A 16,083-nucleotide genomic window follows, 5' to 3' on the forward strand; every position below is an offset into this window, starting at 1 on the left:
TCTTTCGTGAGAAACTGTTTCTACAGGATAAGGAATGGTTTCCACCCAAACATCAGTTATAAAAATATTCAAGTTTTCCCGGCGAACGAAAAGAGGTTCATTACGGAAGAAACATTCGGGGAGAATAAAGGAACATGAATTAATTGTGCGTGTCAGCTATTGTTGGGCGTGATGACGTCACGACTTCAGCGTGATTCTAAAATGCGTCATTACCAACACTATGGAATGTGGCGCACGTCTTCATGTTTATCGGTGTCTCCTTCGAGGATTAGGCAAGCTGCTTGATCCAACATTAAAAACTTCTCTACACTCATTTTTTGCGTAGTCCGCTCACACCCTTGTTTTTTCTTGTTGTTAAAAAGAGAGAGCTTGCTCCATCAACGTGTTTCACTTGCTAATAAGAAAGAGCTGCTCGGGAATCTTTATATTATGTCTATTGTAACATGAATGGATACCGAACTATAATCTAATCTGTTCTACATGCTCTTCCAATTTTGTTTGTTCACTCCAGTCTTCTCCCACATGGGTAGTATATTGAGATTCATTCTTATTCCAGATAACCAGAAGCTCTTCATCCTCAGTACCGAGGTTTCAGGACCTTATGTGCGTGCTGAAATGGTCATTTCCTAATTTTCCATTACCTAACTCTTATTGGGACACTAATCTGGCGTAGTTCCTTGAAATCCTGTTGATTTTCTCAGTCATATATGCTTCAATAATATTATTATCATACTATAATAATATATAGAATATTATACTTGTAATTAAATCTCTTTTTATGACTATTTTTCACCACTACAAAAAAATCAGAAAACTACGGTAAATACAACTCACATAACCAAATAAAGGCATGACTTAATAATACTAATAATCATGACTAATCAATACTAATAAACGGTTGTGGTCAGGAGAGTGCAAAGGGTTAAAATTATCTTGAAATAATTTTCATGTTCTCAGTATCGATATTGTGATTAGTACTCGTACCATGCTCCTAGGAAATGTTAGTTCCGTAAAATTAAACCAAAAATATTTGGTGCAGCTTTGTACTCAAATTGAAATAGAAGACGCCAATTTGAAGAAAACTATTTTACCAAGCATACTGTGGAGACTCTAGTCTGAGTTACCATCCATTCTACTAGTTAGATCATCAATGTCATTGGAAATAAACAATTCATAGAAGAAGCCCATCCTTATTACAATGTATTTCGCAGTCATAATCTCGAATAAATCTATTATATTTGGAATGCACAACATTTTACTATTTTGTACAAACAGTCCCTGATGTACATTGGTTATGAAATCATTTTTCCAATTCATGAACAATAATAATATTCATGACAAGGATGAAAATACTAAGATTATCAACTTAGCTACTGATATGATTCAGTTCCAGCTTCCACATTCAGACTGTATTGATAGATTCTTGACCACCTCTCAAACCATCAACCTATTCAGCACTCTCATTCTAATCCACTTGAAATGTATCTTGAGGGACTGGTAAAGTTGTTTATATGGAAACTATTGAGTTTGAATGAGCTGCAGACAGTTTATCTTGGCAAAACGCAGGTAACATGCACAGACCCCGAACATATGTGGTTTTCATGGTACGAAGGAAGATAATGTTGGTGCTAACTCAGCCCTGCAGCGAATTGAATGAGACAGATCTTGGCAAAGACTCCAGAGTCGAAGTTATTTATCGAGTCGAGCGGAACCGTTGCCAAAATAGGAAACGATTCCAATACAAAAAGGTTGAGGAATTATTTGTGTTGCTGGTTGAACAACCAGGTCTCGACTGAGCCGCGTACTGATACTCGTATACTTGATAATAAAATTTGATGTTATGTGTTTCATCCAGTTACTATTTCGGCGGCTTGCTTGTTACTATAGCACGCTTGACTGCAGAGTTCACTCGTTCACCTCTGTATTTGTGCCATTGAACAAATGGAAAGTTTTCATTGACTCTCAAAAAATTCGTAAAAATTTCTCGTGGAATCTCTGTGAAAGGAGCAGCGTTATTTAATCTAGGAGGTAATTGAAGTTCGGAAAAGTAGTTTTAAATGTACCTCCAGATGATCCATAAATGGACTTCAATCCCAAAAACACATAAATAGAATTTCTAGTTGAGAAGTGGGGAATAATAGATTTTCATTTCTTATTCCTACAGAATCTCTTTATAAACGAATATCAAATATTTTAATCACGGATAAAGTAGGTCAGGCTAGAATGTAGAATCATAGAACACCACAATTGAACTCTTTCAAAAGTCTCCAATTCTCTCCATGAGAATCGTGGATGCTTATCCCAAATGTTGTTCATTATCAATTGGTTTCACATGAATAAATGAATAAATTATACGAATATGCTTCTCATTCACTGTTTACCATAAGCATTTTACTATGAGCAAATTTCAGCATGAAACAAGAAAGAGTTGTGATCAATACATCACTGCCGAATATGCATTAATTACAATGTCAACCAACTGACTGGATATCGCTGTAGAATTATTTGTGCAGGTGAAATGAGAATTGAATATAACTATTATGAGTATATTTTATACATTCAAGAATGAAGTTGGAAGTCCGATTTATTTGTAATCGATTTTTGAACTGATGTTTTCTGTGTTATTAATGACGTTGATGTAACATTTTAATGTTGTGTGACAATAAATTATTAGATTTGATTGCACGAAAGCCTGTTGAGTTTTTAAAGTGATTGAACTCAATGAAGATCAATCGTAGAAGCTTTCTTCTCAAAGAAGCCTTTTCTAATTGATTCTCCAATGACATTTGAACATGATTCAAATTCTAGAGGCTTTTGTGCTACCGGTCCATTGTATCATTCTGGAAACGAACATACTACTCACAGCTTACTTCCGATATTTGAAAGCAATCAATAATAATACTTCCACCACGAGTATGAGTTTGAATCTTATAATTGGACTCTTTGATAAATCATTCATCTCAACTGATGTCAAATAGAGTTGGTACACGTGCCTCTTTTTCAAATTGAAGCCTTTCAAAGTGATCATATTTTTGGTAAGAGGCTTCAACTGTCATTGCGATGCGGAAGCAATTTGCTTTCAGACAGTTTTTATGAGTAATTTCTCATTTTGAAGAGTTGCACTTGAAAAAAAACACGCACAAATACCAGCGTTTTTGAAAACGCTGATTTTGAACGCAACGTATGAACGAACCACCCCCTCGTCACTGCCGCAAAATCACCAACGTGGTCTGTAATAATTCCATTTTAATTGGAGCGGTCTTTGGGACTACACGATCCGTTATCAAGAAGAAAACCGAAACAACACAGCTAGGCCGCGTTTAATGAATGTTTACATTTGTTCAGGCCGCTGCAATCCATGTTTTCCTTGCTCGTTACTTCGTTTCCTTTCAATTACCCTAATCGCACCGACGATTTCGAAACGGCTCTCCCCAACGAGTGTGAAAACACGTTTTCATGGCAATTAAAAAGCGATTCCGTACCACAATCATGGAGCACTACACGGTGCTGTATCTAGGGAGCTAGGAGTATTCCATGATATGAATATTTGAAAATTGAAAACAATTGCTAATAGTTGTTGGTTTTTGTGATTGTAACAACCTGCTGGTCTCATAATCTTTGTCGAATCCAAAACCTGAATCAGTAATCTGAGTCATAGCTTTGTAATCTGATAAGACTCAAGTTCCACGTATGTGTACTGAAGTATCCCTTGAAAGCATGAGCTGTTTCCTGTTTGTACATAAACAGTAACAGATAGCAAAAATGGATGAAAAAAAATGATTTCCCTTGTATAAGGCTAGTTTCACACTCATTCGGTTCGTTTCGTTTTCGATTCGTTTTCGGCAAATTCCGATAAGTGTGAAACGGTAATTCGGTTTGAATTCGGTACCGAATAGAAACCGCATAGAACCGAACGCCCACTTCACTAATAAATTCCATCAGGTTTCAATTCGTTGCTAGCGAGAGGCTACTTTCACACACCTTCGGTTCGGTTCGGTTCGTTTCGTTTTCGGCAAATTCCGATAAGTGTGAAACGATGATTCGGTTTGAATTCGGTACCGAATAGCTACCGCATAGCACCGATATGAATAGGTTTCATTAAATTCGAATTCGTTGCTAGGGAAACAGGAAAAAACAAAGTCTTGCCTCTTTTGTTTTTATTTTAACCTGATATCGTGATTATCTGTTTCAAAATTTTCCAAGTCAAAATCATATGGTCAATTCATTTCTGTTAATTCACAGAAACATTTTTTCTCAATGAATAGTTCGCTAGAAAAATATGAAAGATATAAATTAAAACTTAGGGTGAATTTTTATTTTTTTAATTTTCCACGAATATTACATGATTTCATGAATGGAGAGAAGAGATGAAGTTTTTTATACCATGTGTCAAAACAAGGAACAAATTTTCAATTAAAAAAAATAATCTCTCTGAACTTCCGAAATTAACATAATCAAAAAGAAACTATTCAAATAATTCATAATTTTTAATCAACTTTAAATTTTTTTTGTTCAAGAAATAACATCTTACAATTTAACACCAACTGTTATATTTAAATATACCAGCATAAACTGTGAAAATCCAAACACAGCTATGTTTGAGAAGAAAATACCTAATTAGAACCGTACGAATTGAAACCTGACATGTATGAAAGCCTCATTCGTTTCCGGTAACGAGCCGAAACGAACCGAAAACGAACCGAACCGAATGAAACCGAAAGCGTGTGAAGCTAGCCTTACACTTCTCTCAATGTCTTTGCTACTTTAAAATATCTTCTTGCCGAATTACTGTACTTGAAAATCTACTTGCTGAATTATTTGAAAATACCAACATAACTGCAACTTTATAATTATGTGGTTCTTTGCTACTGAGACATGTTGTTGCATGATTTTATATTAAGGTGTGTTTTCGTAACGGGCAGACGACAGAATTCACTTTAAATTAACATTGGTTCTTATGGGAGTATTCACCCATCGGCAGAAAGTTGAGCAGAAAAAAAGAACTGTTCAAATCAGAGACGAACTGTCGTTCATCTTGCCGTTCTTTATAAGGCCTATCAACACAATGTTATTTTGCTTCGACCGATCACTGCTCGTGAACCGTTTTGACGAAAAAGAACTAATTTCGGGATTCTGTCGACGAGAACAGACAGCTTCGAATCACTTTTCTGCTCTGATCACGTGACACCGGCAGAAAAATCTTTCTGTGGATCAGACGCCATGTTCTTTTTAACCTCAATCTTTAATTATTGTTGGATGGTTTGTTTTGATATTGGTTGTCAGATTTCGGATTGCTACTATTATACTGTGAAATTAATTTGCAGTGGAAAATTGCGGTATAAAATATTTCTATTGGTTCCTTTATTCTTATAATTTTTACAAGAGAAATTGAAAATGGATTTACAACAGAAAGGCGTGAAATTTTCGAAGTTCAAAGTTTTGTACTTTCCAGACCTGCACAACGAATTACCTATTTGAAAAATAGAATATGGTTAGAAATTGCTGATGTAATAGAGGATTCAAGTAAGTACACTTAAATTTCGCATAATAAAGTAGGCTAGATCTAACGTACACAATTATTTGATATAAATTTTATGAGTAGCCTACTAGCATGTTTACAATTTTTATTCAGGTAGCCCACTGTAGTAGGCCTTTAATAACCTAGTCTCTAGGTCTAAATTGCTATCTTTTTCATTTTTCAAGAGGTTAGAAGTTGACAAAAGTTTATTTATTTCTTTTTTTAATGTTTAATTTGTAGTATTTATAATAATGTAAATCCTAGACTAGCTAGTTTGTGTATGGTAGAGAATTATCACAAGAAAGAGAGAAATCTAATCAACTGATTAGATTTAAACTCATTCAAGATTGATTGATTAGATTAACATTAAATAATCAGATTCAAAACATTATTCAACCAAGATAACATTTAGCATTTCATGCTAACAATATTTTACACTTTCAGTAAGTTGGCCTAATCACAAAATACATTTTTTATAATGCAGCTAGTAGTTTTCACAAACAGATTTATTAAAAATAACATCATAATTTGACTTAGAAGTATTTCATTACATTCTAAGTCCTAAACTTTCATTATCCTTGTTGCACCTCAAAATATTGTAAACCCATAGTTTATCAATATAATAACAAAACTAACCTGACTATTAGAACATTTACTTTGTCTTTGGTACCTATCTATGAATTAATCTTCTCTTAATTTATAATTTAAAATCACTTGGAAACAATATTAAATAGATTGTTATAGTAATAACTTGATCAGAGTCAGTGTAATTGAATATTGAAAGACTGCCATTGGAAAAATATAAAATAGGTACTATTTTTCTGGTTGACCATTGCTACCAAACTCATTTAAAACTACAATAGTAATGTATTTGAAAATCTTATTCATGCTCTATTGATCGATATATTGCGTGATGCCAGGTATATCAATGTGAATAGTATCAATTAAAACAGGAGACACACAACATAGATAGATTAAAAACACTGAAAAACTTATAAGGAAATTTTTAAGGAACTGTGTCCCCTTTCTCAACCGAGCAGAGAGTGTAATGTAAGTTTTTCAGTGTTTTTAATCTATCTATGTCATGTGTCACCTGTTTTAATTTATATTATAAAACTTTAAAGTGTTTTCTGTTATGTGCTATGAATGTAAGTATATACTTATAGTATTTATATCTAATGTAAATAGTTTATTGAGGCCCAGTTCACTTCTAATTTATTCAAAGTCCAAACTATGTCTTATCATTGATGATTAACTTCACATTATCTCCAAAATGAATATGCTGAAAGATTATGTTTCTTTTTTCAGGTACCATTTACAAACAAAATATTGAAGAGAATGTGCTCAAAGGAAATGCATATGAATTCTTTTTTGTTGACCAGGATGGAACAATTCTTTGGAACCTATAGTTAGAATAAGTTAGTTAGGTGAGATAAAATTCCACTCATTTTTTAAACTTTATATAGGCGATGTCATTTTATACAGTTTCCCATTTTTCAAAAAGGTTTATCCACTTCAATGTTTTATTATCGATTTGATGGTAGATATTCAAATAGTAAGATTTAACTATGGTACGTGACTAAAATAATAGAAAAACTGACTGAATTTTGAGATCATTAATAGCTTACAGGAAATCTTAATATTTCGAAACTACTTGAAACCACATGAGATCAGGATGAACAGTTGAGAAGAGTGCTTAAAAAACAATGTATTCACTTATCATTTTACAGGGAATAGAGTTATTCATAATATTTGGGATTCCTTCCATAAAGAAATAATTTATGTAACATTATGTGATAACATTACATCAATAATTTGATGTTAAAATTGTTTTTAAAACACTCTTCTCAACTGTCCATCTTGATCTTGAGTGGATGATGACTTTATAAATGACCATACATTAGAACTATGAATAGATGACTTCAAAAATTCACCCAGCAAGTGCTGGTAGAAAACACTGAATAATAGCTTTTAATGCCAGTCATTCCACCTTTTAAAATGTATGATTAAATTCATGGATGAAATACCCACATTGTTCTGAGAGAGATTTATGTATTTGCAGTTTGGTATTCATTTTCAAATCACTTAGTTCTACTTATAATGTTGTAGATAATCATCATTTCAGATTAAGCAATTAATTTATTGATTATTTCCATTTGTTTCATTAAACTTGTTTCTCTAAATGTAGAACTAAAAATTACTTTATGCAGTACATTTTGGAAGAGTTAAGTAAACCAAACGGTCGAGAAGTAGGCCTACTGACCACAGAAATAAATAAATAATTGTTCATGGTATCCAAAAATATATTGTTCACCAACAAGTTCTTTTGACCTAGGGGCACACTGATTAATCCCAATTCCTGCATGGAGATTTATTTATTCAATCATTCAGAATTACACAACTAACAGATTGATGCTAATAATAATTCAACTGAATGTTGGTTTATTGGAATTTCTCATATAATATTACTTTGACATTATTGGGGGGTTCCTTCCCAAGAAATATAATTAAAAACTTATACAGATTACAATAAATTTCAGAATTCACTTTGCAAAGTTTTTTTTTATAATGAATAATTAATTATCTATAACTTTTTGATTTCAGGCCTAGTGATGTACCAGCCAGAAGTAGAGGATGACAAAGAAAATCAACTATGAATAATATTCCATGGATATGATTCATGTATGATGTAGTAGCCTACAGAAGAAAGAGATGGACTAATCTAAGAAATATATTCATTTTTTCAGTACATCTTGATGTGTTTATTTCATGTTATTCATAATAATATCTTCTTTTTCTGATCGCTCCTGCTAACTGCTTCAATTCAGGTAGTTTTGAAGAAAACAGCAAGTGATATGAAATTAATAAAATATGTTTTAATTGTTTATACTTGAGGGATTTTTAAAACTATATTTAACCCAAAAGCATCGAACTCTTATTAACAACTTTATTGGTTCTGTATGTCTTCTGCTTTTTTGGAACTAATAAAATTATTTAACATTGCTGACTGGCAAATGCTATAGGTAACACGTAGTTAAATAATAGACTTGAATTGGATATAAAATGGGGTATCACAATTATTATGTATTGTATTAAGAATTAAGTAATAGTACTTATTTACTGCATTGAAGGGGTGATAATTCTTTGAATATGAAAAATAACTTAAGCAAAAGTTGAAAATATGTTGTTCCAAGCCACATCAAATATAATCACTTTCAATTCTACCTTCTAGGCTATATTTCCAAGGTTTTGATTAAAATTGATAAGCTTTTAGAACATTATAGTGAATAAGGAGTTTGAAAGGCTACTCTAATTCTAATTAATACCCTAATAAAGTATTAATTTTAATAGGGCAACTTTAATGGTTAATTGTAGAAAATAACTAGTAGGCCTACTCTAAAATATTCAAAATAAGCATGACCAGTTTCTAATTATGTCATTGTCAAGAGAGTCCTTATTGAAAATGTCGAAACTAATCATGTTTCATTTTGGAATATCACAAGGGTACTAGTTACCTTCTATAATTAATAAATATTCATCCATTTTAAAATAGGCTATGTGTTATTTAAAGTACCATAACAGAACTCGTTTATTAAAGCAAGATATAGTGACCTCAACAATAATTATTAGAATTAGTTCGCCTGTTTGAATACACTTTGTACATGTCATATGTGTTAATCTATAATAATAATTTCCAATATTCGTATAGCTGGTGAGGAGTCCCTAATTGAACATTGCCTGAGAAGGCATATTGATTTAGGCAGTCAATTGGCCTCACGATTCTTATACATGATTGTATATCAGCCGGGACCATACCCATCCAATGATCAAAAAGGGGACTGCTAAAATAAAATTGCCTAAAAAACGTTTACAATATTGATATCTCTTGGTGTAATATAACCCGTAGATTCCAAAAATGCCAAAAGTAAAGCACTTATTTATTATTTATTTATTGATTTTTTTTTTCGATAGAGCTTCAATAGGCCTTTGAAGTTGAATACGGTACTCATAGTAGGTAGGCCTACCTATAAACGATGTGATTCAAAGAACATGCATTGACTCTGAAGGCAATTGATTCTAGTTAATAAAATAATTATAATAATATCTTATTAATAATGGATAATGCTTCTAGTTAATAAAATAATATCTTATTAATAATGAAATACAATCAGTTACTTCAAATAATTTACCCTTACAAATTTCAAGCATAGGAAATGAAAAGTTAACTCTTAGATTGACATGCCTATAAAGCATAGAATTTTGCATAATTATTGAAGTAACTAATAATTGTGGAAAAGTTATCTGAGTTTTAAAAAGCAATTAATTCACTTTATTGAATTAAATCTCCAATAATCATTTCAGAATTACCTTTTGGACAACACAAAAAGTTCATTACCCATAGCACATAAAGCAAAATTCATGTCAAAGAACTAGTTCTTTGAATGTTACTGTTTCTGCCCGCCTGGGTGCGCTGCAATCGATTCTGCTTCTGCCCGTTACGAAAACACAGCTTTAGACTATAATCTACGTTAACTGAATATGATTAATTACAGCTAGTAGTTTAATTTATAGTTGGGGTGACAACAAACGATCATAAAGTAGGAGACTGGATCTAGGATGAAAAAACGTCCCAATATAATATAATATGAGACTTATTGGCTTATTGGATCCATTTTCTCATTCCATTCCATAGTTATTAACATTAATAATTCATGATTTTTGTTACGTGATTTTTGATATCGTATTATCAACAGAGTAAATAATCATGAAATACAATATGATCAGAAGGGGACAACGGGCTGACCTCAAAACTGTCACTCTCTCAAATTTTAATGAATAAAGTTTCCAATAATTTTTTTTCAAATGTCTACATGGGGCTATCTTGGAAAATTTAAGTGTGGTTGATGTTGAATGATGGAGCATGATATATTGTATTTTAATAATCAGTTGCCCTAAACAAAGAGTGATTAGAATAGTATAATATAAAGAACAACGGGCTGAACTCAAAACTGTCACCTTCCCAAATTTTATTGAATGAAAGTTTACAATATTATTATGTTTTAAAAATTTCTATAGGGGGCTATTATGGAAAATTTGAGTGTGGATATGAAAAATAATATCGGAAACTTTCATTCATTAAAATTTGGAAGAGTGACAGTTTTGAGTTCAGCCCGTTGTTCTTTATATTATACTAACCTAATCACTCTTTTTCTAGGGCAACTGATTATTAAAACACAATAAAAATTATCAAAAATACTCTGATGATGATAAACTGTTGTGGAATATTGTATCACTTTTGTTTATTGTCGTGGGTAATGTGATTGTATTTCACATTATTTCGTGAACTGTTTCTTCAAGAGAATAAAATTCGATTTGATTTTGATGTGCATACTTTATTCCTAAGCAATACTACCAAAGTCCGAGGAATATTACTTTTTACACGGCTCACTCTAGAAGACAGAGAGACCCGATGCTCTCTCCTTCACTAATCACTCCCACTATCTTTCAGCATTCTCCCTACTTTTGTGTCAGCATTCAATTGTGTGCAGCATGTTCACTCCTCTCCACTACACTGTCCATGCTACAAACTGTGGAAGGAGAAATTGTTTTATCCACTTTATTTTAAAAGTGATAATCTGGAAACTTCAGTTTCAACTCTTCAAGAACCATTTTTTCTGAAAACTTGAACTGTCCATGCTAGTGGAAAGAGAAATCGGGTTCCTCTTTTCATTTCAAAAGTAATATCTCTCAGACTTCAGTTTCAACTGTCCAAGAGACATTTTCTCAAAAAGTTGAACTAGTGTTCTTCCTAAAAAATAAAGGGTACTTTTGATAAATTGTAATTGTATCCTAATAGTACTTACTTGATACTTATGTTGTAATTTGTGTTCGACCAGGTGTCTGGAGGATGCAGATATCCCTGCCAGTGCCCAGAGCGTGCCTGCCTGGAGATCTCCCGCGACGTGTGCGGCTGCTGTCCGATGACAGCTTGCGAGGATGACGAGGTCGACCAAGAGGATGGCCCCGTGTCTCAGCTGGGGCAACCCTGCTCCTTCACCCGCCCCTGTGACCCCACAAAGCGGCTCGTCTGTCGATTCGCCACCCAACTCGATAGCTCCGGCTATTGTACAGGTATGCCACATCACATTCACTTATTAGAGAGAACTTGATGACCAAGTCAACCATATTCACTTATCACTAAGCTTAGGACCGTATCCACCATCAACGTTTGAACAGAGATAGATCAGGTTCAAACCTAAATAAGACAAAATGCGACTATATCTGCATGTAAACATGGATACAGCATCAGGATTACAGTTGAACTTGGATGATGCCTTAATGGGCATTCGAGATTTATATTCACCAACTATTCAAAAGAGCAAATACAAAATAGTTAGAGCAAATACAAAATAGTTTCATTCATCATCAACATCTTACGTGCAAGGATTAGGCTTTTGCCTGTCCCGACTTACAAACAGCTTAAACAGAAGTTAAAAAGAGTTATACATTCACTTTGATACATAACATGCCATCTATTTCCATCTCTTAGTTTCATTCATTCCCTGGAAAATTGGAAGCATGTGGCCAAATGAGAAGATTCAAGAATCAAGTACTGTAGAATCATGATTTTCAAATTTCAGTTTGCTGATCTATTACTCTCATAGTCACAATTATATTGGATGCGAATTTCTTGAAATATAATTTCCATGAATGAAGGAGATAATTGAATGAAATCTTCACGAACATTAGTGGCCTGAAAATGGAACAGGAAGCATAGGATTCAAAAGAAATGTGTATTTAATAGACATTTATGAGACTTTGATAATTGTAATTTATTCGATTCTAGGGTTAGTTCACTTTCGGCGAGAAGATACAGTCAAATTTGTATAGTTGTTATATAATAGGTACTCAAATTTTGAAGTACTTACAGATAATCTACATTGTGTACATCTATACATTGGAGAAACATTATGAGGCGTAGAAAATTGTCGTGTCATAGGCCTATCTCTTTTCTTTTGTTCACTTTTCGGCGAGAAGGTGTACTGTGAAATTTTTGGAGTTGACTGAAAATGAATGTGACACACATATGAAGGGGTGTTATCCGTGCTCCAGTTTAATGACCTTGGTGTTGTCTCTCGGCTACAATCAATCTTGCCGGCTGGCAAAATGCAAGGGGAAAGGAGTCGAATAGCAGCAGCAGTAGAAGGAGAAGTAGTAGCAGCAATGGAAGTAGCAGAATCAGTAGAAGTAGTAGTAGTAGTCGCAGCAGAATCAGTAGCAGTAGAAGTAGCAGCAGTATAAGAAGCAGCAGCAGCAGAAGCATCAGTTGGCAATTTAGTAGATGGGTAACATACAGGCGAAGGGTCGGTCAGGCTGGCCGCTGAAAAATGCGTCCCATCAATAATGGCCGACCACCGATTATTAAGACCTGCCCTGTCCTGCAAAAGCCTCACTCAGCACACTTGGTCATCGCATCACTTCCTGATAAATTGGAGAATTTTGTGCTGCAGTGAATGTAATTAGCCGGCAACGGAATAATTATGCTCGGCTACACTAACCTGAATCAAGTGATTGTATCTATATTTGAATTGGTGATTGGAAGGTTGATACGGTGATAGGATAAAGGAATAGATATGTTGATCGTGGATAAAAATTGGAGGTATTGCAACCGATATAAGAGTGAATTCCTGGAAGAAAAGGGGGACTCACTGGCTCATTAGTTGAAACGAGAAAATAGATATCACAATACTGTAATTCATATTTATCAAATAACAATTAATCGATTAGTATCATTATTGTGTAAATTAATATAATATGTGTTATATAACAATTTTTAAACTTATTGAAATTTGGAATGCCTGGAATTGAAAAAGGAAGCTCATTGAATAAACGAGGTCCCCTGGCAGAAGCATGACATGCAGCTGCCGAAGTCCTGAAACGATGCTCCTCCAGGGGCAACCTCACTTGCCTTCGAGTTGCATAGTTGTGTGGTACAGCCACAGGAAAAGCATGAGGTTTCAAATAAACAAACTTTAATAGGTTGAATTCATATAGCTTGGGTATTGTAAAGACTGAAAATTCCCGGTACAGGCCTTCAGTCTTCAGTTTTTATAATCTTCTTGTGAAGTATGATTAACGGTTGCATAATGGAGGCACCACAGTTACCCCAACCTATGATTCCATAACTCACAATGGACTCTATCAATGCTAAAAATACCATTCTTATTTGATGAAGAGGTAAGATATTTCTTAGCTGTACAAATTTATAAATTAACCTTCTAATTTTTGAACACAGATAAGATATATGACTTTCCAAGCGCAGGTGCTTATCTATCATGATACCTAAATATCTAGCTTTCTCCTGAAACTCCAGTCGAGCACAAGTACACTGATTATGCTGGTTGCAACCAGTGTTGTGGATAACAATATTACAATCTTCAAAAACAGTTGGTGAACCTGCAGAAGTTAGCGAAAAGGGGATAACAACAGTCTTGGCAACATTTATAGACACCAGATTATCATCCAACCATTCCTTTATCACAGATAAACCATTATTGGCCAACGTACAAGCATCAGACCAGCTTGAGCTATGAAACAAAGCAACTGTATCATCTGCAAATGAGTATAGAGAACCGCTTTGAATATTTAAACTGAGAAGATCATTTATATAAATTAAAAATAAGATAGGACCCAGGACTGTACCCTGTGGCACTCCAGTACTCAGCTCAGATACTGAACTCAAAACTTCACTTATTTGTGGCCTGTAATCTTCCTTTCAAATACGACTTGAAAAACTTTAAAGCAATCCCTCTGAAACCAATTGACTCCATTTTTTGTAAAAGTATGGAATGATCAACCGTGTCGAAAGCTTTTGTGAAATCTAAAAATACACCTAGACACTTTCTACCATATCCAAGTGATTTATGATATCATTCGTAACATGAAAAATTGCATCAGATGTGTTCAATCCATTGCGAAACCCAAATTGTGAATTGGATAAAATGTTATACTTCTCAAGATAGCTCACCATTCTTGATTTAACACATTTCTCAATGACTTTTGATATACAAGATAGCAGTGAAATTGGTCGATAATTATTCAGGTTTGACTTTTCTTTACCTTTATGAAGAGGGATAATTGTAGCAAGTTTCATCTCTTCAGGGAAGTAGCCCTGCTCAAAACAAAGATTAATTAGGTATGACAGAGGCATAGAAAGAGCCAATGAACTATCAATTAGGCATTTGGAATAAATTCCATCTATGCCAGCAGCTGTTTTCTTCCTGAGCTCTTGAATGATAAACTGTACTTCCTGTGATGACACTGGGTTGAAAAAAAATGAATTACAGAATAATCGGTTCCTCACAGGACTGAGACTATAATTCCTGCATCTACTATTTTTTATTTCCCCTGTAATATTTTTACCAACACTAATGAAATGCCTATTAAATTCTTCAGCTATCTCCAAGACCCCATCACTTTCTATCAGTCGGTTATCCGAGGATACAATATCAGAGACAATATTTTTACTAGCTCTGACAGTATCTGTAGCTTCATCAATAGTTTTCCAAACATTTTTCAAATCATGCCCGCATTCAATAAACTTTTTTTGAAAATACATTTCTTTAGCAGTCCGTAGAACTGACTTTAAAATTCGGTTGTAATTATTGAAAGTAGTGCGCAATTGTGGATTGAAAGGCTGTTTACGAATAGCAAGAGACATTTTATCTCTCTTCCTGATTGACCTTACTAAACTGTTAGTTATCCATGGCTTAATTCTAGTTAATTTATGACTTACTCTTTTCTTAATAGATGATGTACAGGCATCGAAGTAGGAAAGAAGTCTAGTATAGAAAAAAGTGAAAGCTTTAGAAGCATCCTCCTCCTGATACACATCCATCCAAGACTCACTTTCAATTAACGCCCTACAGCTCAACAGCTCGTCAAATCTAGTAAAACTTACGTTTTCAACTTCACTACTATTAGAAGCATTAATCTTCGGCACAGAATCATCAACTCTACAGGGTGAGATAAAACCCATTATAATTTCATGGTCAGTTATTGTAGAATTATAGATTGCAGGTTTCAACACAAAAGATTGACTTTTTACAAATAGGTGATCCAGACAAGGCTTATGAACCGAGGAGTGTCTTGTACAACCCAAAAGGTATTTATCAAAACCGTGTTCAGACAATAAATCCAAGTATTTATGTCCTATAATTGACAATTTTTTTTCAGAAATGCCGATATTGGTATCGCCTATCAATATTCTATTTGTATTAGACCTAGACTGATCTAGAAATAATTTTAAGCAATCAAGAAAATCATTAGCATTAGTGTCATTAGGAGATCTGTAGATTGCTGAGCAGTAAAAAGGAACATTTTTATAAATTATTTTGAAGTTCAAAGAATTTGAACTTCCGATTTCAACATTTAAAACATTAAACTCTATACTACGTTTGATATAAACAATAATTCCATCGCACTTATTATACTTTGTACTCTTCACAACCTTATTATAATTTTCCAGCTCATAACCACCACAATCTTCAGAGGCCCATGTTTCT

General features: G+C 33.7%; 1 protein-coding gene and 1 long non-coding RNA gene across 3 annotated transcripts in view; both read left to right on the forward strand.

Annotated features, from left to right (window-relative positions):
* LOC111057775 (CCN family member 1) overlaps nucleotides 1-16,083 on the forward strand; it is a 146,615-nt gene that overhangs the window by 79,270 nt on the left and 51,262 nt on the right. For both annotated transcript variants that reach the window (XM_039431199.1, XM_039431200.1), the window contains exon 3: nucleotides 11,416-11,650. In XM_039431199.1, the coding sequence (XP_039287133.1) occupies nucleotides 11,416-11,650 (235 nt within the window). The remainder of the gene's footprint in view (nucleotides 1-11,415; nucleotides 11,651-16,083) is intronic.
* Nucleotides 5,341-8,181, forward strand: LOC120351968. The gene is made up of 3 exons (XR_005571675.1): nucleotides 5,341-5,523; nucleotides 6,827-6,945; nucleotides 8,123-8,181. It is a non-coding gene; the product is annotated as an uncharacterized LOC120351968 (long non-coding RNA).

This window comes from Nilaparvata lugens, chromosome 6 (assembly GCF_014356525.2).
Source record: "Nilaparvata lugens isolate BPH chromosome 6, ASM1435652v1, whole genome shotgun sequence".
Lineage (NCBI taxonomy): Eukaryota > Metazoa > Arthropoda > Insecta > Hemiptera > Delphacidae > Nilaparvata > Nilaparvata lugens.